This window comes from Ceratotherium simum, chromosome 4 (assembly GCF_057802395.1).
Source record: "Ceratotherium simum simum isolate JZ-2026a chromosome 4, ASM5780239v1, whole genome shotgun sequence".
NCBI lineage: Eukaryota > Metazoa > Chordata > Mammalia > Perissodactyla > Rhinocerotidae > Ceratotherium > Ceratotherium simum.
The window spans coordinates 39,182,653-39,207,523 of record NC_141903.1 but is presented as its reverse complement, the minus strand read 5'-3'; the positions used below and the strand labels follow the sequence as shown (position 1 = coordinate 39,207,523).

General features: G+C 43.8%; 1 protein-coding gene across 1 annotated transcript in view; it reads right to left on the bottom strand.

Moving 5' to 3' along the window:
* TRPC7 (transient receptor potential cation channel subfamily C member 7) overlaps positions 1-24,871 on the bottom strand; it is a 131,563-nt gene that overhangs the window by 54,237 nt on the left and 52,455 nt on the right. Inside the window, exon 3 of the mRNA XM_004420162.3 lies at positions 1,038-1,202. Coding sequence (XP_004420219.2) covers positions 1,038-1,202 — 165 coding nt within the window. The remainder of the gene's footprint in view (positions 1-1,037; positions 1,203-24,871) is intronic.

The following is a 24,871-nucleotide window of genomic DNA, read 5'->3' as shown; positions in this document are numbered from 1 at the left end:
CAGTTGACAAGAGGTTCCATTCACTGAGGACACTTTTATTAACTGCATTAGCTGCTCAAATTCCCTGTGGAACTAATCTCCCTTTAGTCATATTTCTTCTCCTGGATGTTGATTACCTAAGCTTAATTCCTTTTTAAATATATTACTAGGTAAGTGCAGCTTTGGAACCTTTAACGACTTTCTTATGAAACATATTTCAAAATTTCTGCATGGTTGGTTTTTATAGGCTCTAACTCTTGTCTGAAGCTGGAGTGACTGCTGGTGCTTTCTGTGGCTTTGGATCAGATGCTGGGCTGTAGGGATGATGGAGCGGGAAGCATGGCAGCTTGGCACCTGCAGGTTCCACTCCTTCTATTACCAGTGGGCAACAGACACTCCCTCTTCCCCGTGAGAAAAGAACCCAGCTCTGCACCTTTTGAGCTCTGCTTCTCTTTCCTTTGTCTTTTCCTTCTTGTGACCTAATTAGCTGCCTATGTGGGCCAGAACCCAATCAAGGAAGCCAGGGAAACTGGGAAGCTGTTGAGATGGGTCTGCAGTGCCCCTGCATGAGCTGTATTTGACTCTCAGCCTACTAGTTATTTCTTTTCTAAACCTACTTCATAAAGCATATGCATCATAACGTAATTGAGGGAGTGAAATGAGATATTCCATGAAAAGGGCTTAGCAAAAAGAAAGTACTCAATAAATGTTGGCTATTCCTATTACCATTATTATCATGATTATTACTATGAGTTTGGAGGACATATTTAGGACACGGCATAATCAGAGAGGAAAAGTGCCTTTATTCCCTCTCTATTCTGTTATTGATCAGATTATGCCTCACATATTTAAAATTTCCCGCTTTATCATTCCTCTCTCTTTAAAAAATGGTTTAAAAAAAGCAGGTCTGTGATTTTCTACTTTTGCTAGGTATCTCACATCCATTTTCTTTAAATGTGGGAGGTGATCAGCTATTGATTTGAGCAAATGGACTTCAGGTCATGCTAAGAAGAGACAAGAAAGAACTGCGAACGACATGCACCTTCAGCAGTCTGTACCTTGCTGCACGGAGCAATCCAATAGGCTATGGCGAGAAAAGGGAGGCCTAGGGAGACTCCAAAGACAGCCAGGAATTTCACAGCGATAGACTGTTGACGTAAGCCTGACAGGTTTTCATACCACATGGTAAGCAATTGCTGCTGACAGTTAGGATGAGCAACGAACTGTAAAAACAAAACAAAAACAAAAACAAAATGCAAACAGGAAAATGGCATTGGTAGCATTTGAATAGTATATGGCCTCTGAGTAGCTCAGGGCTGAAATGTTTCACCTGTTGGGTGGCCTGGGTATTAGAGCTGGAGCAGCTGGGTCAGGTACCTGCTGGGCCCTTCCGACACTGGGATGCTGGGGGTCTTGGTGCTAAGGTAGAGTCCTCACAGGACTGGCCGCATCAGTACTTTGTAAACTGAGGGCCCAGAGAAGTCTCAGGCACAGAAAATGATAGCCAGCTTCTGGGTGAATGCTTGTCTCCAATCTAGAGGGACTTATCTCTGGGCAGAGTTCATTTGGGAGGCAACGCGGGAGAATGGCTGGAGCATGAATGGGGTTTAAGAGTCCCACATGAGTTTGAATTTTGCTCTACCATTTATTAGCCAGGTGACCTTAGGCTGGTTCCTTAACTTCTCTGAGCTTCAATATTCTCATTTGCAAAACAAAGCCTGTTACATTGTCTTGTAGGATTAAATGAGATGTTGTAGAAAGGTTTCCCTCTTTTCCTATGTTGTCTAAGAAGAGTGCTTACAGTGTTTCTAGAGGACATGTTAAAACTCCTGGGTATTTCCCAACTGGATTTCAGTGGTGTTTGGCTTGGCTCCATGGAGCTTTTTGTGGAATGCTGGAGAACTGACACGTTCTTTCTCTCAGGCGGTAGCTTCTCTCCACCACCTCCCTCTCTTGGAACTGCCTTGCCCTCCTGCCCAGGTTACAGGATGGACCTCTTGTGGCCATTTTGTATTGTGTGTCCTCATTGCTCTGGATATAGTGTATTGGACTAGGGGTGGGACCCTGCCTTAAACTGTGCCTATCAGGTTTTCTCACCTGGGTATTTGAGACTGTGATTGAGAGGCAGTTTATTTATTTGCTGAGGAGTTAACGTGTAACCGTGGGAGATATGGTCTACCATCTTCTACTATGTGGACTAAGTAGCAAAACAAGCCAGTTAAAAAGAGAGAAAGAAGAAAGAAGATGCATAGGAAGAGGCTCAGATAGTGTCAGACTGTCTCTGGGGCCCAGCTCCTCTCTGCCCACGTGGTCCATGAGACACCCCTATATTCATATACCACAGTTGCCTTTTTCTGCTTGATCCAGCAAGGTGGCTTGATTTGCTGCAACCAGACAGCCTTTTCCTGCAAATATTTGGTGCTACTTGGCCATTTGTTTAGTTGATTCTGAGTCCTGGCCAGTGGAAAGTGGTAATAAGCAATATTTAAGTAAAATTTATGGGGATAAAGTTTACATTTAAAAAAATTATACTCACTAGCTTACTTCCCCCCTGTGACAGGAGGAAGCCATTGTTTGCTTTTGGCAGCACTGCTCTTTGGCCCTACTCAGGGTAGCCATGTGCCATAGGAGCTGGGCCCATGGACTAGAGCAGATAGACTGGGCATTCTTTAGAGGGACTGAGTTTTCATCTGATTACCCTGGAGCATAATGTGCCAATTGTCATCCCATTTGCCTCATTGGGTATTAAGGGGACATGTGCAATGACTCCAAGGAAATGCAAGACATTCCCTTTTCATTATAAGACAATATAAATAGAACTATTTTTAAAAATTCTCAGTGCAGACAGCAGCATGTTCTTGTTTCCAGTTTCTGGGAACTCTTGGTAGCAGCCAAGTGATCTGTGAGGACACTATCAAAAGTTTATTTGGCTCTGTAGCAGCCCCTGATAATACTTACTACTCAAACATTAGTTGCAAGTGAGGCTTTTTTGTAGCATTATTGGATTTATAGCAACCATTGTGGTCTTTCTCTCCAAGCACAAGAGCAACGGATTCTCCTCAACCCAGGTAGGAATGCTCAGGCCAGCCAGTGATATGCTTTCTTGTGCCCTTTCTGCCTCACAACAAAGTGGAGCAAGCAACAGAAAACCATACAGATATTTCAATAATTCTTAGTGTCTCGTCACAACACAGGTTTCAGAGAGGGTGGGTGTGCAGGGCAGCCAGTTTTCTTTTTAAACAGCCAGTCTTTTCTGGGTGCTGAAATGGCCCTGCTCTGGGGAAACTCGTAGTCTGATTAGAAGGTGGGACATATGCCCATGAAATAGCAGAAGACCACTTGGCTCACCCTACGGCTCCCTACACTGTAGCTGCTCTGGAAGGACTCCAGGCCTAATCCCTTCCATGGCCTCTTCGTCTGTATACCGAAGGAGCCCCCCGTGCTTCTTCTGCTGCCTTTTGCAGACAAGTCAGCACAACAGACTGGGCAGCAGAGTTGGAGGGGAAGAAATTCTGAGAGAGAACACAGGGAGAACCATGCCTGCTTGCCCTTGCCAGCCTCAGAGGAAGATAGTGGTCCCGACTAAAATAAGGGAGGCTCTCTTGAGACTCTGCCCATCTTGGATTAGACCTTTGCTAATTTCCACAGCTGCATTTCTTTCTCCATAATAAAGCAACCTAGCTCCAAACATGCTATTTATTGTAGATAGACTTTATAATGCTCCCAGAAAGCTGACAGCAGCTGATAACTGAAGCTGAATTGTTTATCTATATAAGGGCACTTTTCTGTATTTGTGACAGGTCTTCAAAGACAACTTCATGACATATAATCAGGGTGTATCAAAGGAGTTTTTCTACTGTGCTTTTGAAGCACAGAGAAATATCATCCATGACTCAAGGAGGATGAGAGTGACGTAAGGCAGGCCATCAGGACACAAAGAACACCCTAACCCAAAGGGCACTCAGCTAGGGAACAGAGGCAGGAAGAACTCCTTGGGGCTGAGGGGCAGGGGGAGGATTTTCAAAAGCAGAGTCAGAGAAAAACCCATGGTTAGAATTGAATGGGACCTCAGAAAATTCGTGTTGTCTTGGGCTTGCTTTCTTTGGCATCTAGCTTGGTGGATGACACCATGAGCTTTGCCCAGGCCATTCCTGCCCCCTAAACCGTTCTGCACTGAGAGCATGGTACACTTGTATGGAAGTTCTTCAAGGAGAGAACTGATGTGACCACCTCAATTTTCCCAGCGACCTGATTCACACTCTTCATGGCAGGGAGTTTGTAGTGGCTGGAGCTGAGAATCTGTTAAGGTGGGCCTACGTGGAGCTGAGTAGCCTCTTAAGAGAAAAATAAATCAAACCACATCCATGATTGGGATGGACTGTCCAGAGAACTGGGGGGTGGGCGGGTGGGGAGGAGTGCTAAGAGAAGTTAAATTGCAGAGAGAGAGAGGAAGGAGCTCTGAGACAGAATTCCCTATAATGAAAAAGGAGACTGGTGGGATGAACCAGACTGGAAAACAAGACCTGAGAGTCAGGAAGGATCAGAGTTCATGTGGCTGCTGGTTCCTGAATTCATCCCAAGCCAATTATCCTAGTGGCACATCTGACCAGCCTTCATGGTTAATAACAACATTTGTACCCAAAGCTGGTTTTCTATTAATATCCTGCCCAAACTTCTTGTTCCTCCCGGCCCCTACTGACATAGTGAGAGTATAACACTGCCATACAGAAACCCTTGGGCATATTGGCCAGATTTCGGCTGTTACTTTGCTTTTAATTGATCCGTGGGCTACTGTTTTTCTTTTATAGCCCAAAGGAAAACCATCCCCTTTACTCTTTTCCCTGCTTTATATTCATTCACAGGGAAATACCTGATGTTTTAAGAATAAATAATTGTTGAAGAGCTATAAACATTCCTTAACTAACTATTGAGTATTTTTAGGGCTGTTTCATGGGGTGTTAACACCCTTGAGCCAGATACTCACATTACAGGAGGGTCTAAGACTTTCCTGATGAGGGGTTGGTTAAGTGCATGGACTGATGCAAGGCTGCCTGGGTTCTAGTCTTGGCCCTGCCACACACTGGCCATATGCTCTTAGGTCATTGACTCTTTCCATGCTTAGCTTCCTTCTTCTGTAAAATGAGGCTAATAATGGGGATTAAGTGAGTATTTTTAAAGTGCTTAGAACAGTACCTGGGAAATAGTAGGCACTATATTAGTTATTGATAATTAAAAATAAGCCCATGACTCTCCTTTCCTTTCCCATTTTTTCTCTCCCTCTTCCTCTTGTTTCTCCCGTTCTCCCTCCCACTCCCTACAGCTCTACTTCACCCTCCTGTCTTTACTCTTACCTCCATGTTGTTTCAGCAGTTTCTTGACGTGTTAGTACCTTTGGAAAGGTCCAGGTGGCCTAACCAGGTGGGTTAGGCCACTTCCTCTCTGTCCAGTCCCTCCCTCCTCATCCTTCACTGAAGGTGCAGCTTGATTTATCCAGGCAGTTAATTCAAAATGGGCTGGTCTCTGCTAGGGCAGTCAGGGTCACTATCAGGTCTATTCAGCTACACACTGATGCTCACCCCTTTACTGATTACGGAGCCCTCCATCAATGAGGAGCAGTGCAGGCTACTGAACCTGCAGAAGGCACTTCTCCTCCCCTCCTCTACCTTGAAAGCTGTCAAGTCCTGCATTTTGCCCTTCTGGGGGAAGGGAAGAGGGCCATGTTTGAGCTCAGAGGCTCTGAGGCTGTGTGATTTCCATCTCCTGTAAGCACAGATATTCCTCTCTGACCCTAGGCCTCACTTATATACTAATGAGATGTGGCAATGCATGATTGGATAAGCTGAAGAATAACTTAGCTGGAGAAAAATTTATGAAATCCAGGGCTTACAAAGAAAATGACTTTCTTTAATACAGATAAACCATTAAAAGGCCCCACTGATGTCCGATGTGACTGTGATGGGTTGTAATTAGTATTTTGGTGGTGAACATGATGTAGTCCATGCAGAAATAGAAGTACAATGATGTACACCTGAAATTTTTACAATGTTATAAACCAATGTTACTGCAATAAACAAAAACAAACCAAAAAAAAAAAAATTTTCCACTTAATTCATCACCAGCATTTGCTTATAGAATCTTTTTTTTTTTTTTCCTGGAAACTGTCTACACAGGCAAAGAGAGACAGATACTGTGCGAGTCATCAAGTGGCTTTTCTTAGTTTGGATTGTCAATCTGATTAGAATAATTCTTTTTTTTTTGTGAGGAAGATCAGCCCTGAGCTAACATCCATGCTAATCCTCTTCTTTTTGCTGAGGAAGGCAGGCTCTGAGCTAACATCTATTGCCAATCCTCCTCCTTTTTTTTTTTTCCCCAAAGCCCCAGTAGATAGCTGTATGTCATAGTTGCACATCCTTCTAGTTGCTGTATGTGGGACGCGGCCTCAGCATGGCCGGACAAGCGGTGCTCGGTGCATGCCTGGGATCTGAACCTGGGCCGCCAGTAGCGGAGCGCGCGCACTTAACCACTAAGCCATGGGGCCAGCCCTGAGTTAGAATAATTCTGAGTGCCATTTCCTGTTTGAAGCATCTCATCAGATTGGGTTCAGTGGTGCTGATGTTCCTCCCTCCCATTTTGTCTTGGCAAACCTCTCGAGTCATAGAAGTTGAGAAGGGAAGAACAGAAACGGAAATGTCAGCCGTTTACCAGTTTAGTTTGTTGGTTTGTTGATTCATTTGTTCATTCATTCAACAGACTTTTCCTCAGTGCCCCCTCTCACCAGGCGCTGTGCTTGGCACTGGAAATACAGAGAGAAGTTGCAGTCCTTGTCCACATGGAGCTCTCAGCTCTGTGACTCTGGAAGTGGAATGGGCTTAGCCATAGCAGCCTGTCACTTCTGGAGTAGGCCCTCCGGGATGGGTGAATGAATGAACACCAAATGCTAGTCCTATCAGTGGGTGCCCTTTGTGTGCTTTCTCCTGGGTCCCTCCTCCTTGGCCCAGCTAGTTGATTTGCCTCCATTGATAACTTAACCTTCAAACTGCTCTTTTCTGTGCTAGCAGTTAGCAGAGTGGTTACATGCACAGGCTTTGAGGCTGGACTATCTGGATTCAAATCCCAGATTTGCCATTTCCTATCTGTGTGACCCTGGGCAAGCCACTTGACCGTTCCTAGCTTTGTGATGTGTGAAAGAGGAAAATGCGTGTTGAATACTCAGCGCATGGCCTGGTGCTTAGTATTTAAGGTGGCATTGGCATTCCTGCTGCTGCTGTTCCTACTACCACTTCTACTTCCCCTCTGAGGCTGTTAAAAGAGATTTCCCAGCTCTTCCCTTTGCTGAGTTTATGCCATGAGCAGAGAGTGTTGAGTGGCCATGGTGTTTTTAGAGTTAAACATTCCTGAGGAACTTAGTATGCTTGATTACAATAAAAAAGAAAGCAGAAATTGCCATTGTTTTATTAAGTTTTGAATCAATGGAGCATTCTGCTATGGGACCAACATTGTCACCACACTCATTGAGCCTATTTATTTAGCCATGCAGCTCTGGAGGGGCCACAACAAGAGGATAATCCATGACAGGTCTGGGTGGATGGTGGTGGGGAGTGAGAAGAGAAAGGTGTGGGGCTTAGAGCTTTGGGTGGGAAGCCCCCAAAATCATACCTCTTTCAAGGAGCCTCTAAGCATGGGCACTAGACAAAGTAAAAAGTTTTAAAGTCACAGCTTGAGTGTTTCTACTAGTAATTATTGAGGACCTACTATATTAAAGAACTTTATTTACGTTATCTGTAATCCTCACAATAACACTCCAAAAAGTGGATATATTGTCTACATCCTCACATACAAATGAGGATGTATTATCATCCCCATCTTGTAGTTGAGGAAACTGAGGCTGGGTCAGCTCAAGTTGCCCACAGTCCCACAGGTAAAGAGTGGTGCAATCAGGGTTCCAACTTGGGTCTGTCTGATTCCAAAGCCTGAGGTCTCTCCAGTCCAGTAAGCTCCCTCTGGAATTCTCTTGATTTGGTTGGCTCAGTCTTTAGCCCTTCCTGGTCTTAGTCCTTTGTCATAAATAAAACAGTAAAACATATATTGAGTACTCATATGGATCAGGCCCTGTGCTGAGCACATTATGAACATTTTCTCATTTAATCCTCATTACACAATGAGGTGGGAACTATTAGGCCCATTATAAAGCTGATAATATAAAGCTGATACTGTGTTCAGATCTGACTCCAGAGTGGACCTTCTTAACCACTTCCTTATATTGCCTCTCCCAACTGAAGTTTCCTGCATCTCTTGCAAGTTAGGTCACTGTCTCATTCTGTCTGCCAAGAAGGAGGGCATCTCTGTGAGTCTACAGATTTCAGGTGTGCCACAGAGATGCTCATGTGGTTTTCCAGCCAGAGTTCTGGGTGTCTCCTTTCACCATGTGGCATGGGCTTTGTCCTCTTGAGGACAGTTGATCTCTGACTTCCTTCTCCAAAGCAGTACAAGTTATGTGCTAATCCCACTTGTACTCCATTTGTACTGTTTGGGATGGATGGAAAGATAGAGGCATAGATGGAGGAGATTTTAGTTGGGAAGAAAGGAAGTAAGGAAAGGGAATGAATGAAAGGAAGGAAAAAGAAGAAAAGACCAAAGGAAAGGAGAGTAGGAGATGGAATTTAAAACCTGACTTCCAGCTGCTGTTCCAACTTGACTCCTACTCTTTTTCTTCCCATCCCTAGTCTCTGGCCAGACTCCAGCAAAGCTATTCTCAGAGCCTGCCCCAAGCCTGACCATCTCTGAGCCTCTGCTCAACGTATCTCTGCTACCTGGAATGCTTTCCTTCTCATCTCTACATATACAGGTTTTGTCCAGCTCAATAAAATTCTCTCTTCCCTGAAACCTTACTCTACCTGTGCAGGTGAGAATCTCTCTTTCTCTCCTCTCATGTAATTCTTAGTCTCTCCCTTTTATCATAGTTTTATGCCCATAGGATCATCTACCGGAGAGAAAACACCTCCTGGAGGGATCCTTAGTATAATGCTCAATGAACGAGTACTCAGTCAATGCTGTTTGAATGAGTAAATGGTGCAGCTAGAAGTTCTCTGTGTTCAGGTGCCCAGACCTGATGCCATCTATAGGACCAGAGTGGCCTTCCTTACTCATTGTCTCTGTGGGGTGGCAGATTCCTAGCACTTCTGGTCATGTCGGCACATCTGGAAGAGGCGCATGAGTACAAGAGGCTGAAAGTTTTCTTGCTCTCCAGGAGACATGATGAAGAGATAAATGACTGAATTCTTGTCTCCAGTGAATTTATTTTCACTGTACAAGTGTGCCAAGAGATTGGAAAACAATGACAACAACAACAACTTTCTTTATTTCCAAAGGCAATTGAGCTAGGAATTTAAAGGTTTTACCAGGAAAAAATTCATACCATCCTCTGGAGGGGGTGCCCAAGAACTGAGCCAAAGAGGGGGACGGGGATTGGAGCTCAGCTCAAGGGGATTTGTGGTTCTTTGTTTCATATGCATTGCCTCAGCACACTGCCTCCCTCTCCTCACCTTTTTGCAGCACCACCTTCAAAATTCTCCAATTTATGACCACCTAAGTGTCTTTCAGATATCCCCTTCGTTGCTAGGAGATTCTTTTTGGCTGCCTGTACAAATGTCTCTCACTCTATTCCAACTTCTCCTATCTCCTCTTCCACTTGTGCACCCACAAGCCAAACCAGCCCTGGCATGCTTCTTAGTTATTTCCACAGCTGAGAGTCCTGCCAGGCAGCTGCTCACTGAGCCACTTTGTAAGTCTTCTGGGCAGCAGGAGGAGATGGGCACTTCTGAAGACTCTTTACTCCCATGGAGATTTGACATCATCTATTCAGTTGAGTAACTTGCTTCATTGTTCTCAAAGACAACTCTCTATTCCTGTTTCCCAGGGACAGCAAGACAGGGAAAAGTCTCTCCTACCTCAAATTAAGCAAACCTCCAGTGTTCCAAACCAACAGGGATTACTTACACAAATGCCCCAAATTGGTGGGTTGCTCTCAGGACTGTACCTGTGACTCAGCAGAGAAAGAATTATCAGAGAAAGAATGTTTTTCCGATGAAGACAGTTATTCATGAACCAGCCTGTGCTTCAGTCTCTGGGGTGCAGGGACCCAAACAAATGGTGCTGGACTTCTCCCAGAGCCGTGGGTGAGTTATCTTCTGAGTGTAGGTGCAAGGGCAGGGGTCCTTGGGTGGCCCTCCTGGAGGCGACTGCTCAGTGTGTGATTTTCCACTGCGCACCAGGAGTCCTCCCACAGCACTGAGCCCAGAGGGTGCTGACGAAGTGACTCTGTTTCTAGTGTGGTTACGTTGTCGTGGCCAGAGTCCCACTGCAGGCTCAGAGTGAACATCTACCTGGCTGCAGATGTCTGCCTCTGCTCTTTCACAGTGTCACAAAGAGGCCACTCTCCATACCTCAGCAGTGACTCTCTTCACCCCGCTTAAGGCTGTGTCCTAGCCTGAAGCCAAAGGAGAAATGGAAGCAGCTTCTAGCAAACCTTCTTGGATTATCTTCAACTACTCACCTTCCTGAGCCTTCCCCTGTAGCCAACCTGCTCACAAACTGTTCCCAAACATGGCCTAGGTAGCCCCCCATGCCTATGTTCAAGGAAGGTCCACCTGCCCCCCTCTGGTTCAATTCCTATTCAGTCTTTGGGATCCACCTTTCTCTCCACCTTCAAGTCCTTCCAAGTCCTTCAGCCTTCTGAGATATCATGGACTCCTCTGGGTCTTGTTCTGTGGCCCACTCACTTGGCAATCATGGCTCATGGGTCAAGTTGTGAATAGCTGTACTATTGTGTTTATATCTGATCTCTTCTGCTATTTTTAAGCTCCCTGAGGGAACCAGCTGTCTTTGTATCCCCAAGAGTGTGCAGCCGTATGTTTTCCATATAATAATAGGTGCTAAGTAAACATCTGTTGAGTGATAAATTGCATGTTCTTCCAAAGCCTCTAAGATTGCTCCATGATTTTCTCTGTGATTCATCATCCCAGAATAATTTCTCAATATAACAAATCCTCCGTTGCTCAGGGTTTGATGAACACTTACTTGTTTTCACATCTTTACTAGAGGGCAGACAGGGAGAGGTGACGAAAACTAAACCAGGCTCTTGTCTTCTTGTGCAGGAGAAGATTGAAATATGAGGCTAAAATAGAGTTTGAGGATTATCTTTTGGATTGGATGAGGATTGTTTAAGTACTGTGTATGCTATTACCACTGCAAACTGACATCAATGTAGAAAATATTTATACAATAGTAATTATTAGTATTATTATAGGGAATAGCTAATGTGTATTAAGCATCTATTCTGTGTCAGGCTCTATGCTTAACAGTCACTATATTATTTAACCCTCACATCAATTCCTTGATATAGGTATTGTTATATCCCTATTTTATTTTTTATTTATTTATTTTTTTGTGAGGAAGATCAGCCCTGAGCTAACATCTGCCAATCCTCCTCTTTTTTTGCTGAGGAAGACTGGCCCTGGGCTAACATCCGTGCCCATCTTCCTCTACTTTATATGGGACGCTGCCACAGCATGGCTTGACAAGCGGTGTGTCGGTGCGTGCCTGGGATCCGAACCGGCGAACCCCAGGCCACCGCAGCAGAGCGTACACACGTAACCGCTTGCGTCACTGGGCCGGCCCCATCCCTATTTTAAATAGGGAAGCATGAGGCACAGAGAAGTTAAGTGACTTGCTTGTAATCACAAAGGTTATTATGACAGGGTCTGGACTTGAAGCCAGGCCAGTCTGACTTCAAAGACAATGTTTTGAACTGTTATCCTATATTCCCACAACATAGATTTTATATCAGGCAGACATGCCAAAGCATGAGGGACCACAGTGATTTCTCCAAGGCCACGGAGCCCAGGGGCCTCACAATCCAAGATGTTGTTAGAACTCTCATCTCTCTGCTCTTCTACCTGTGGGCCGGCCGAGTCCCAGTGGAGATAAAAATTAGGAATACACAAGGGCAAGGGCTTGAAGCCAGTTTCCTCGACAACTTCATCTTTGTGAAAGGAGTGAGTCATCACGCTAAAGATGAAATGCTGGGCTCTCTCTCCTGCATACAGACAAGAGTAGCAGCAACTGATTTAGCAATGGCTCAACTGTCTGGTCACCACTTTGCTGGGAACCAGGTTAATGTGGAGGCCACCTAAGTGCAGATTTACAGCCTTGGAAAGTACAGACTCCACTCAAAAAACTGCTTTGCTGAAGCACCTAATGAGGATCTCGGGCCTCTTGCCAAATCCCTCCTAACACTGACATCTTACCAGGAAGAGCTATAGTTTCAGATAATTCTCAGAGCCTGAGGTCTGGGTAATGTTCCCGAGTTGGATCTATACCTCTGCAGACCTTCCCTGGTGGCTGTGTTGTCCGTTCGTTGCAAAGATTCATGGGGTCATAGCACATGCACAGGCTCTGGTGTCAGCCCACCTGGGCGCCAGTCTTGGCTCTACCACTGACTAGTGAGGGAGAGAGTAGTTTTACTTCTTAGGCCTCAGTTTCTCCATCTATACAAATGATCATAATCTTGACTAACTCAAAGGAGGTTTCAAGGTTCAGAAAATGCAGTTCCAGTTTTTGTTTTATGGTTCAATTTTTAAGTGCCAAAATACTGTTTTTTTATTGGTATAATATTTTACTTCTGTAATAAAAGTCAGAAACATAAATCACTCATATCTTAAGCCCTGTCCAAAGAGTTATATCACACATTAAAATTTTTAATCAATCAAAGGTATGCTCACTTACACAGTCTTCGTCTGCAGTTTTCATGGTTCCTAAGTAGAGAAAGGAATTTGATTATCAATTAAAGCAAAGTTTTTTTTGCAAGAATACTTCTTACTCTAGTTCAGAGACTTTATCAATAAGGACAACATGTGTCCAAAGGTATTGATATTGACATAGGAAATCTGCATCTATATTTGATTAAACAAAAGAAAGAAAGACTGGGAATGCTTTCTTGAAATATAAAACACAGCTTCCAACCAATATGAAAATCGTAATTTTGGACCTAGGTTGATGGAGCTAGTGATAGAGTAGAGTCACGGGGGTCATACATTTTTCAAAAAGATTTTCTCAAGTTATTGAATAAAATATTAGGTCAGTTGCAGATGAGGGAATCCGAAGGAACTATTTGGAGTTTACATATAACTTTCTCTTTATGATTCCAAATTTTCCAAGTTTTCCTTGCAGAGAAATGTGCATATAACTCAGCAATGATGTATTTGATAACTTTATTTTTTAAAATCACACTTTCATTTTACTTTTATGTAATTATTTAAAAATAACACTTTAAAATTAATTTCATCTCCTATGAATTTATATTATAATGCTGATGTATGTGTAACATATTTTGCCTGTATTTTATTTTTACTTGATGCTTTGATTTTTATATGCAGTTTTATATTTAAAACATACTCAAGATTTAGTATCACTTTTTTAGATTTAAATTTTTGAATTCTCAACACTTACAAAATGTTACTATTACCAGTATTTTGATAATATGAGACACAAATGCTAAAATAATGGTATAACCATTGATTCAAGAATTAGAAATAGCATGTATATGACCCAGATGTTCCAAGATTTGGCAGCTGATGAGTACAGACCTAGCCCCATTGGTAGACGTGCATCCATCCCTCCATCTGCCAGACAGGTAGTAAATGCCGATTGATACATGCACCAAGCACCTTCAGGTGGAGGACACATCACTGAGCAAGAGAAGGGCATGCTGAAGAGAAGGATCTGCAAAGAGTCTGGGCTCGAGAGTCAGATAGATCTTGGTTTAAATCTTGACTCTGCCTTTGAGCTGGATCTTTTCTTCTGTAAAGTGGGGATGACAGTATTGATGGTGCATTGAATGAGTGCATTCAAAATACTTGGCATGGTGAAAGGCACAGATTAAGCAGTTAATTGTTGTTGTTATTGTGAATGATGCCTCAGAGCCTGGTGTGTCAGGTGAGGTATAGGTAGCTCAGGGTGGATGGAAGGGAGATGGTAGCCCCTCAAAGGGCTTGCATCATGCTAAGAGGGAGGCTAAACATGATTTGGAAAAGCAGGGTGCCTTAGGAGCTAGGGGGAGTTGTAATAGACTTTTATTTTTAGATATATGGGCCAGATACCCATAGTGTAGATTGTGTGTGCGTACACACTTGCCCCCTCTTCCGCCGCCACTGTTCTCCCATTTACCAAAGAGCAGAACAACATCATTTAAATTACATCATCAGACAGTCTCAAAAAGCTCCAGGGGCACCTGATTCATGGAACCTACCCAGGAGACAATGATAATTTATTGCAGTGTCCAGGATTCTGTTTGCAACCTCTTTAAATGTTAATCATCAATAATATAATTATGATGGGGAAAGTTCCTGGGCCAGTTGTAGTTTTAATTTAATTTACAAAGCCATCTGGAGCTATGCAGGATTCTTTTTACATTTTTCCCAGACCAGATTTACATAGCTTCTGGTCACTATAATGTCAAACGTATAGCAAAGAATCTACCCCCAAGCTCTGAGAGTCCAGAAGGGAAGCCTGACGACCTGAGGATAAGCCAGAGGGCTCAAGGATAGTGGTAGATTCTGTTAATCTCCCCTCCTCTGTCTTCCCAAGAACAGAGAAGGGGCATTAACTGGCTAGTGAGGATGAATTTCTACTAAGAACTGAGCCTCCTTCAGCTGGACAAGAGGCCAGACCAATAGCTGTTCACCATGCTTAGAAAAAAATCACATTTCTTTCCATGTCTATAAGACTTTTGATAATCTGGTTCTTACCTACTTCACATCCTGCCACTTTCCTCTTTACTTGTTATGATCCAGCCCCACTGGCTTGTCAATATTCCTGAAACACACCAAGGCCTTCCTTGGCCACCCTAACCAAAACAGAAGTCTTCCCTCTGCCTACCACTCAGTCCCTTCCTGTCCTCTTACCTTGCTGGATTTATCTTTATATCACTTAGCAACCACCAGATTTTATGTTATGCATTTATTGTCTGTCACTGTACTAGAATGTAAGCTCCATAAGGACAAGGACTTTTTTTTATTGCATTGTATCCATAGTACCCAGAACAGTGTCCAGTACATAGCAGGCTCTCAATAAATATTTGTTGAATGAATGAATGAATGACTCTTCCAGCTCATCTCCTTAACTCTACAATGCACCTCCACAAATAGGAACTCCTAACCCTTCCTTCCTCCTGGAGTAGATGGCATTTCCAAAGATGCTGGCAACAATATCTCCCATCTCACATGCTCTGCAATGTGACCTTGACTCTCCCCCATCAAGAGGTGTGGTTTATTTCCAGTGCCTTTGAAGCTGGACTAACTCTCCGTGATGATCTATTTTGATAAGTAGAATATGGCAGAAGTGATGCTGCAAGACTTTCCAAGACTGGGCCTTAGAGATCTTCAGCATCTACCTTAACTTCTGGGAAAGCTCTGTCTGGGAAGGCAACTACCATGTAAGAGACCACCTCCCCAAGTCCACCGTGCTGTTAGGAAGCCCAACATAGCCATGTGGAGAGAGAGAGAGACCATATGAAGGAACACTGAGATGCCAGACATGTGAGTGAAGCCTTCTGGCATCTTCTCTTCCAGACTAGTCAGCAATTGAACATAGCTGAGCACATGACTCCACCTGATGCCTTGTGGCACATAAGAACTTCCCACTTGAGCCCTGCCCGATTTCCTGACCCACAGAATTGTAGTCAAGCGATTGTTGTTTTTTTTATGCCGGTAAGTTTTATGCACCAAAAGATAACCTGAATGCCTCTCTTCAGTTTCCAGTCCCCAGCACTCCATCTTGTCTCCTTCCCCATAGGCAAGAGCTCTTTCCTTGGTCCTCACCTTTTCTCTGCCATGATGCTCATCCTCTGCTCCTCTCTCTTCCCAGAGGAAGAAGCATCCCTCTTAATCACAGCTAGCTCTCAATTGTATTCTTTATCTTCCCTAGGGCTCCTAAACTCTGCTGCAATTGCTCTCTCAAAGTCTTGTTAATTTCCTCTGGTTGTCAGGCCTGTGAGTCTGTTTTGTGTCTTCCTTCCCTCTGACAACTCTGTCGCCCAGATGCTGCCTACCACCTGCTGAGCCGTAAATACCTCCTCCCTTGACCCCCTTTGCCTTGCTGGGTGTCTGAATAACTTGCCCGGGAGATGAGCCTGTCTTATTTTCTTGTCTGAAGTCTCATCATGGGAGAGTGAGTGGTGTTTTGGCTTCGACCTCTTGAGGAGGTGGCCAGGAGGGCTCTGGTGAGCCAGGTGGTCCTGACACCAACCTGGCCCAGAGATCTTGCTTCATTGGAAGCTCCTTGAGGGAAGGGTTCTTGTCTGTTTTGTTTTTATTACTGTATTCCCGGCACCTACTATAGTATCTGGGACACAGTGGGTGCTCAACAGACAAACTGTTGCATGAATAAGATGGAGCTACAGCTTGGGACAGATGGTGGTGATCAGTGCATGTTAGGGACATCAGGTGTCCACAAAGAAAAGGGCACAGGCCAAGAGCCCTCCTTTGGGTATGTAGGTGAGTCTTCAGGACTGTGGTGTGACACAGAGGTGGATGCCCCAGAGTGACTGAGACAGAATTTCCTGGCAACCTGGGTAGGAGACACTGGGCTAGATTTCACATGATTTAGAAAAATTAGAGAGCCGGCCCCGTGGCTTAGCAGTTAAGTGTGCGCGCTCCGCTGCTGGCGGCCCGGGTTCGGATCCTGGGCGCGCACCAACGCACCGCTTCTCCGGCCATGCTGAGGCCGTGTCCCACATACAGCAACTAGAAGGATGTGCAGCTATGACATGCAACTATCTACTGGGTATTTGGGGGAAAAAAAAAAAAGTATAAGAAAAAAAAAAAGAAAAATTAGAAAGTGATAAGAGCCAACATTTATTGAGCATATATGATGCCCCAGACATTGTTCTAAGTGACTTTCATGTATTAATTTAATCCTCACAATAATCCTATGACATAGACACAATTATTAGCTTTTTTTTTTTTTTTTTTTACAAATGAGAAAACTGAGGCACAGAGAGGCTAAGTAACTTGTCTAAGGGCACACAGTCAGGATGTGAACCACTCAGACAGTTTCTCTCCAGAGTTTCATCTATATCAACCAGCAGTTAAGATGTGAGATTTCTTACTCCTGAGAGTTGTGAAGCAAATTCCTGTTTCTCTACTAATTACATATTTAATATCATACATACCTACATGTATAATATCTATAAAATTTTAATAATATAATAAAATAATTCCAACAGAGCAGATTAAGGTTAGAAATAGAGAATTTGTTTTTAGTAATAGAGTATAACAACTTGGAGTGGGCTGTGCCTTGCCTGCTACCCAGATAATACGTAGCCAGTCTCTTAACTAGTACCAGTTATGGACCAGAATAATTCCTGAAAGACATATTTGTACTGTGCTAGTAGCCCACATTTTTCCAGTACTTACTACACTGGAACTTTATAAGGCAAGTATTATTACCCTCACGTTAGAGATGAAGGAAAAACTGGGTTAAGTGATTTGCCTAAGGCGACCCCAGGCTGTCTCCCTCCAGAGCTCGTGATTCTAAGCACTACTCCACACAGAATCTTTATTCCACATCACATTGGACGGTCTGTTTTTCAGCAGAAACATACGTTCTTTGATTACCTGGGGGGGAGTCAATTATTTCAGGAAGTCTTTAACAACCACATAAAGAACCTTCAGGATATATGTGCACTCTGTAAATATACTAACCAATTACAATAGAACATTGTACACATGTGTGTGTCCCCTCCCTGATAGTGCACCGTCAGTTTTCTCTGGGCAGTGGTCTATTATCAGCTAAGGCTCTGTAACTGGTGCTAATGGATTGGCTATTAGAACGTTGTCGTTATAAATCCTCCCTAACGGGTCTTAATTTCACTAAATTTTAGCCTGATGGTCATAGAAAGCAGCTTCCAAATTAGCGAACATTTAACATCTCCTTTTTGCCCACTGAATGAGAGTCCTTATTAGAAAATCAAGTGTTATTTTGTTTCCCCAGATTATGTCCACATAATCAGGTAAGAAGGGGTAGCTGAGGATCTGGTGAGCGGTTTGGTATGTCCGAGGATCTCACTGCATTAGTTTATACAGCCAGACCCCTTGTCATTTCTCGCACTGCTCTGCCTTCGTGCACAGGGCTTGTGGACTTGAACAAGAGCTCCTGGCTCTGTGAGTTCACCTGCTCTCCTGCTCCCCACCTTCAGGAATCCCTCTGGCAGCCTGCTAGGCAGGGAGAGCTGGTCTTAGCCAGCCACACACACAGTGTGATAGTTAAGAACAGAGGCTTTGGGACCAGGGATGTAAGTTAGAGTTCCTGGTCTGCTTTTTACTAGCTGCCTAACTTTCAGTCACTTGCTCTCCCTCTCTGGGCCTACGTTCCTTCTTCAGTAAAATGGGGAGAACATGACTGAGGCTGCTGTGAGGATATGACGTGCACATGAAGAGTGGGGCTTGGCTGGCACTCAATGAGAGAGAGCTACTCTACCCGCCTTCTTTCTGAGCATCTCTCTAGATCCTGATGCTTCTCTCCTTGTCCTCTGCCCGGTCCCTCCCCCCATCCACTGTGGGCCCGGGGCTCTGCACTGCTTCATCCCACCATAGAGTCCTCCAGGCTCCTAAATGCCTCCAATTTCCTCGCTCACGTAATGAAATCTCTATTTGGACAACTTAGGAATCTGAGTGAAGCAATTTATCCTATAGTTGGTAGGCCAGACTCTCACAGAAGCTTCTAGGTTGAACTTGTGGCCTGGATTGCAAAGTCCTGTTTGTCACCTCCAAAATAACAGTTACACAAATTCTTTCCTTTTATGAACATGTCCACCACCATTAGGCCCTTATTATCTCCCACCGGGCTCTTCTAATAGCATCTTCTCGTACATGCCATCAAACCTTGCTACTAGAACTGTCTTATGCAAGCAAGGCAACCTACAGTCATGACATACGGTTGACTTGGCCACAAAAGTGTAAAAAGTTCTGTATTGCACAAGAGCCATACAAATCGATGTGGAAAAGATCAAGGCTCCAGTGTGGAAATGCTAAAGGATATTGGTGGTGTGGTGTGGTGAGTGGCTCTGGGTGGGGGTAGTTCACATAGAAAATGCTCATCTGCCTAGTGACCGGAGGAATGAATTTTAAAATATGCATAAGATAGTATTTTACATATACCAAGTTAGAGGAAAAAAATCCTAATAATACCACATGCTTACAAAGTATTGACAAAAGCAGTTCAGTTGTATAATACTGTTGACATTGAAAAATAGTATAGCCTTTTGAGAAAATAATTTTGCATTGTGTTTTGCAAATATTTGTGTCCTTTGACCCAGTAGCCTCACTCCCAGAAATTCAGTTTTAGGAAATAACAGAAAAGAAGGAAAGAAAGTGATATATACGGAGATAATAGTAAAATATATAAAGTCTTTACCAGTAGAGAACATATAAACAATGGTACATCAATCTTATGCTGGCATAAAAATAATAAGTATAGAAAAAATAGAAAAATGCTTGCCTTCTAATGCTAAGTGAATCAGGTCACAAAATTATTTACCCTCTAGCTATAAGTATGTAAATACATGTCTGCATCTGGGAAAGAATTGGTGGAATGTAAACAAATGAGAACAACTGACATATGGGGCATACAGTTATAGATTATTCTTTTCCTTTTAAATATTTATCTTATTGTTATAATGCTGTTTGTGCAATAAATAAAATAAGTAAAATTATAAAGGCAAACTGCAAGACAACCTGGAGAATTCCCTTTCCTTTATGGACTGAAGGCCGTAGGCTTCAGCACATCCTCACAGCCCACCGTAGCTGGCCCTGCTTCCCCATCCGGTCGTATTTCCTCCAACCCCCAGGCTCCTGATCCCCCACCTCATTTTGTCCCAGCCTCCTCTCTTCCCATATGCCCTCACCCTGACCATCTGTAATTCTCCAAATATTATCACACCTTTATGCTTTCCTCTACCATTTCCTCCGTCTGGAATGTCTTCATTCCCCTTTTCTGTTGAGCTCTAACCCACCTTCTAAGGTCTGACTCAGAAGCTACCTCCTCTGCCTCCATGAAGGTTTCTGACATCATTTTTGCCTGAATTAATTTTTTCTTTCCTTGTTGGATAAAGGGCTGAATTCAGATCTGTGTAGCCCTTTAGGATGTAAGCTCCTGATGGTAGGGGCTGGGTCTTACTATCTTTTTAATGTCCACAGATTTAGCTGATAATAGGTGTCACATGATTTTTCCTTCCTTCTTCAAGCTTGCAAGACTGACTGTTCAGAAAGAGCTAACACCTATCAGAAGGAGAGCAGGCAAAGCAGTCAGATGATGATACAGCTGATGGGTTTATTACAGAATAATAAGTATAAAAAGATTAATTGATTTGTAATTTCTTCAGGATGTAATTTTGTGACCAAATTATTACTAATTTTACTAATCAAACAATGGTATTTTGTGTTTAAATGACCTTTTTTCTTTTTTTAAATAAAATAAGGCCATTAGTCATGATCTGAGTTCCTGTGGGCTCAGTGCCAATAGTTGTAGGAGTTCAAGAATAAGACAAATAATGCTCAATTTTTAGTAACTCATCATAGGCTCCTTTCCTATTTATCTCATTTTGATCCTCAAGAGAACCCTGAGAGTTTCCTCAACAGCTTTTAGGACTGCATCTCACCTTGAGTGTTGGATTTTGTTGTATTTCAGAAAATAAAACCTGAAGGAAAACTCAGGTGTAGTGCTTTCATTCATTCATTCAATCATTCACTTATTCAATAAATATTTTTGAGAATCTTCTACTTGCTTGGTCTGCTCTGGGCTAGGAATACTGTGGTGAGCTGCTGCCACAGAGGTCACTGTGTTGGGTGAAATAGACAATAAACAAATAAACAAAAGAAATGATATTTACTACAAAAGAGGGCACTGGGACAGAGAATGGATGATGAGGGAGGGAGCAACATGGCAGCACGTCTGTAGTGCTGCTCATACTCTAGAGCGCCCCCATGAGATCAGGCTGAAGTCAGGCCTCACTGATACTACATCGTAGCTTAGCTTCTTCCTCTGCCCCATCCTGCTTCTGCAGATAGGGTGGTCAGGGGGCCTCTCTGAGAAGGAGACAGTTGGTTTGAGTTTTGAATGATGAGGAGGATCCAGCCAGCAGAGGTTTGAGGGAAAGGGATCAGTAATTTCCCTGGGGTAGGAGCTAGTGTGGAGTGTTTAAGAACAGAAAGGCTGGTGGTATAGCTGGAGATCAGTGAGCAGGAGGGAGGTTGGTGCAAGGTGAGTTTGGAGAGGAAGGCAGGGGCCAGACCATGCAGCACCTTGCAGTCCATGGTTAGTAGTTTGGATTTTAAGCACATTAGGGGCAAGAAGATGTTGGTAGCCTGCCAAGATCCCTTTAACAGTAAGGTGCACCCATCCCCAGCTGCTGGGGGTACTGGCTGCTGAGGGCTCATAAATACACCATTCTCCAGAAATTCCCTTCAGCCGCTAGGAGCTACTTTGCCCAGAAATGCCTGGGAGGTTATGCCCTCCCCTTGGGGGCAGCCTGCAACTAATGACTGATATAGGTGTAGAAAGGCTGGGCCCTTTGCCTCAGTATGGGGCATGTCTGTAGTGCTGCGTATACTCCACACTTCCCTATGAGATCAGGCTGAAGTTAGGCTTTACTGATACTATTTCTTAGCTTAGCTTCTTTTCCTGCCCTATCTGCTTCTGCCCCTTCATTGCAGATTTCTCCTGAGATCACTCACTTGCACAAGGACCCTTGTTTCAGGCTCTGCTTCTAGCAGTGATGATGATTAGACTGTGAGCTCCCTGAGGGCAGGGGCTGTTTCCTGTCTTATTCACTTTTAGATGGAAGATTTAAGAGGGGGCATGACACGATCTGATCACTTAAACTTCTCTGACTATTACTTGTGTGTGGGGGGTGGAGGAGAAGGGGAGGGAAAGGGCAGAGGTAGGTAGACCAGTTAGAGGCTATTGCAATAATCCATGCAAAATGTGACTATGGCTTGGATTACATAAATTAAAGCATCTCTATTAAGCAAAGATTTTCATCCACAATTATACTAAAAATCTCCCCTTCCACCAAGAAATTTGCAGGTGACCTTAGGCAGATGACTGTTAATAAAAGAATAATGCATTATGGTACATAACGGGAGGAATATATAAAAGATCAAATGCTCATTAAGACTCTGAATCCATATATGAGCATTTAGTACAGAAATAATGAGACAGAAATGTGTAGCTGGTCTTTAGCTTAATTACTGGAGCTAGTCACAGGTCTTCGATGGGGGGACTATAATTTCTAAGATCTGTTTGACTCTGGGATAAAAGTGACAATTTGGAAATCGCTCTTGTTCTTTCCACTTTGGGCTAGTAAATGCATCTGATTTACATCTATTTCTTAGGGACATTGGGATATATGTTCGTCCCTTGAATGATCCTCGAATTCCTCTCTTCTTCTTAACCCCCACATCAGGATGTAATAATAATCAGACTCTGACTATCTTAACAAATGTGGCAGATGATAAATATAACAGTAGGTACACAAGCCAAGGCTACATGGCTTAGGAAATATGATAACCAAGAAAAAGAAAAATGCTTTAAAGAATTATCCTTTCATGCAAACGTTTTATATTGAAGGAGCTGAAGAAAAGACAGCAAAATAACCAAAATAACCAAAAGGCAGCAATAGTTTTGTGCCCTGTTGTGATGACTCATACGCTGAGGAGCTGAAATCTCTCTTACAAATGTGCAGTAGTATCTGCTCTTTAGAGAAAGTTGTGTCAGATGATTCACAGCAGGCCCGAGGAAGGGCCGAGAGGAGGCATCGGGCGCTCTGCTTTTCCGTCTTAAAGCTGAGCCAGGCAGGGTGTGGGGGCAGGCCAGCAACTCAGACTAGTGAGTGGAGGGAGCACTTTTGAGACCCACCATGGAGCACTCTGAGCACCCCTCTGGAGGACAAAGGCCCCAGTGCCTCTCCCTGACTGTGTGGGGCCACCTGAGAACCACCCACGTCTCTTCTCTATCTCTGAGACTGCCATGCCAGAACCAGTCTTAGGGCTTCTCTGGATAAGAAGAGCTCTATTCTAGAGTCACACACCCTAAAGGGACAGAGGTCAGTAATGGAGGGAATGGAGATGATGGCCCCATACTCTGAGGCCAGCCTGGAACATCATCTGAATTGTGTTATGGATTTTTAATCACCGGAAGAATTACAGATATTTGGAGTTCATTAAAGCCTATGGCTTCGCACTTTACACTCACCCATTCATTTACTTACCACGGAGAGAGAACATGACACATTAAGTGTAGGGTAAGTACTGTTTTCTGTCTTCAGACACCAAGATGAATGAGGAGAGGTCCCACCTTCTAGGAGCTCAGTCTTTACAAAATTTAAAATCATCAGAGACTCTTTAAAAAACACAGTTCCTGGGCTCCCCTCGGAAGAATTGGATTAGAAACTGTGGGTGGGGCACCAACATTGGTGTTGTTTAAAAAGCTCCCAGTTGGTTCCATTTTACAGCTGAGTTTGAGAACTTAGTTTGTTCTAGAGAGATACGAGTCCGAGTTTGATCTAACCTTGAGTTTGGTCTAGAGAGATGCATTGTATCCTTGGAGAACTATAATCCCTGCCCTCAGGGGTTTACAGTTAAGGAATAAGGGTCTGGATCCTGAAAACTATCCCAGAGATTCTCAACAATGGATGATTTTGTCCCCACTTCTTCCCCCAGGGACATTACAGATCATGTCTGGAGACATTTTTGGTTGACACAACTTGGGGGAAGGGTGCTACTGGCATCTAGTGGGTAGAGGCCAGGGCTGTTGCTAAGTATCTGATAGTGCACAGGGCAGTGCCCACAGCTAAGAATTATCTGGCCCAAAATGTCAGTAGTGCTGAGGTTGAGAAACCCTGGTTTAGTTTTAAGGAGAATTCTGCTTGTAAAACCGACATGGCAAACAGCTTCCATTACCTAACATTTATTATGCACTTCCCATGTTCTAGCTACAATGTGTATTAATAAACATTGATTATTATTTGTTAGGTACTATTATTTGTTCCCATTATACAGATAAGAAAACTGAGGCCTGAGATGAAATAACTTATCTAAAGCCACATATCTAGTAAATGAAGGACTTGGGATTTGAACGTGTGCAGTTAGGCTTCCAGCCACAACACTCTAGTGCTGCCCAACAGATTCTGTTTTTCTTCTCCTGAGAGTTTTTCAGGCAGAAAAGGGATACATATATAGTTGGATTAGTCCTTCACCTAAGATTTGCTGCTTGAGAAAAACAAAACTTCTTTTCCTATGCAAAAGATAGCCCAGCGCCTATGAGCTGAGAGGTTAATGGACATTGATCATTTTTTGCCATGTGGTCAGGCTAGGGCCACAGAAGTGCTGAGAGGAATCCCCAAAGAGGTTGCTGATTGATGCTTTCGACACCAATGGATTCCAGCAGCGTTTGGCAGCTACTGGGCATCCTGTGGTGCAATTTGGGGTAGTGCCTGACCAGCCAGACTGTGTTTGTGACAACTCTGATCTTCTTAACTCTGAGCATCTGTTAAAACGATGCCTCAGCAGGAAAACACAGTGGGAGAATGTCTGCTCAGAGCATGTGAGTGTCTGACTGGCCTCTCAGACGTCCTCTAGAAAGCCATGTGTCCCCAGGTCCCCTTTGCTCACTGGCCCTGTGCTCTGTGCAGACAGAGGAAATGAAACAGAACCCTGGCAGAGGTCGTCTGCCCTCTCTAGTGTCCCTACCCATGGTCACTGCACTAGGGCGAGGGGTTTCAGCTAATGGTGCACGTACTGCTGGGCCTCATGGTCTCTCAGCACTGACTGAGGTCAGG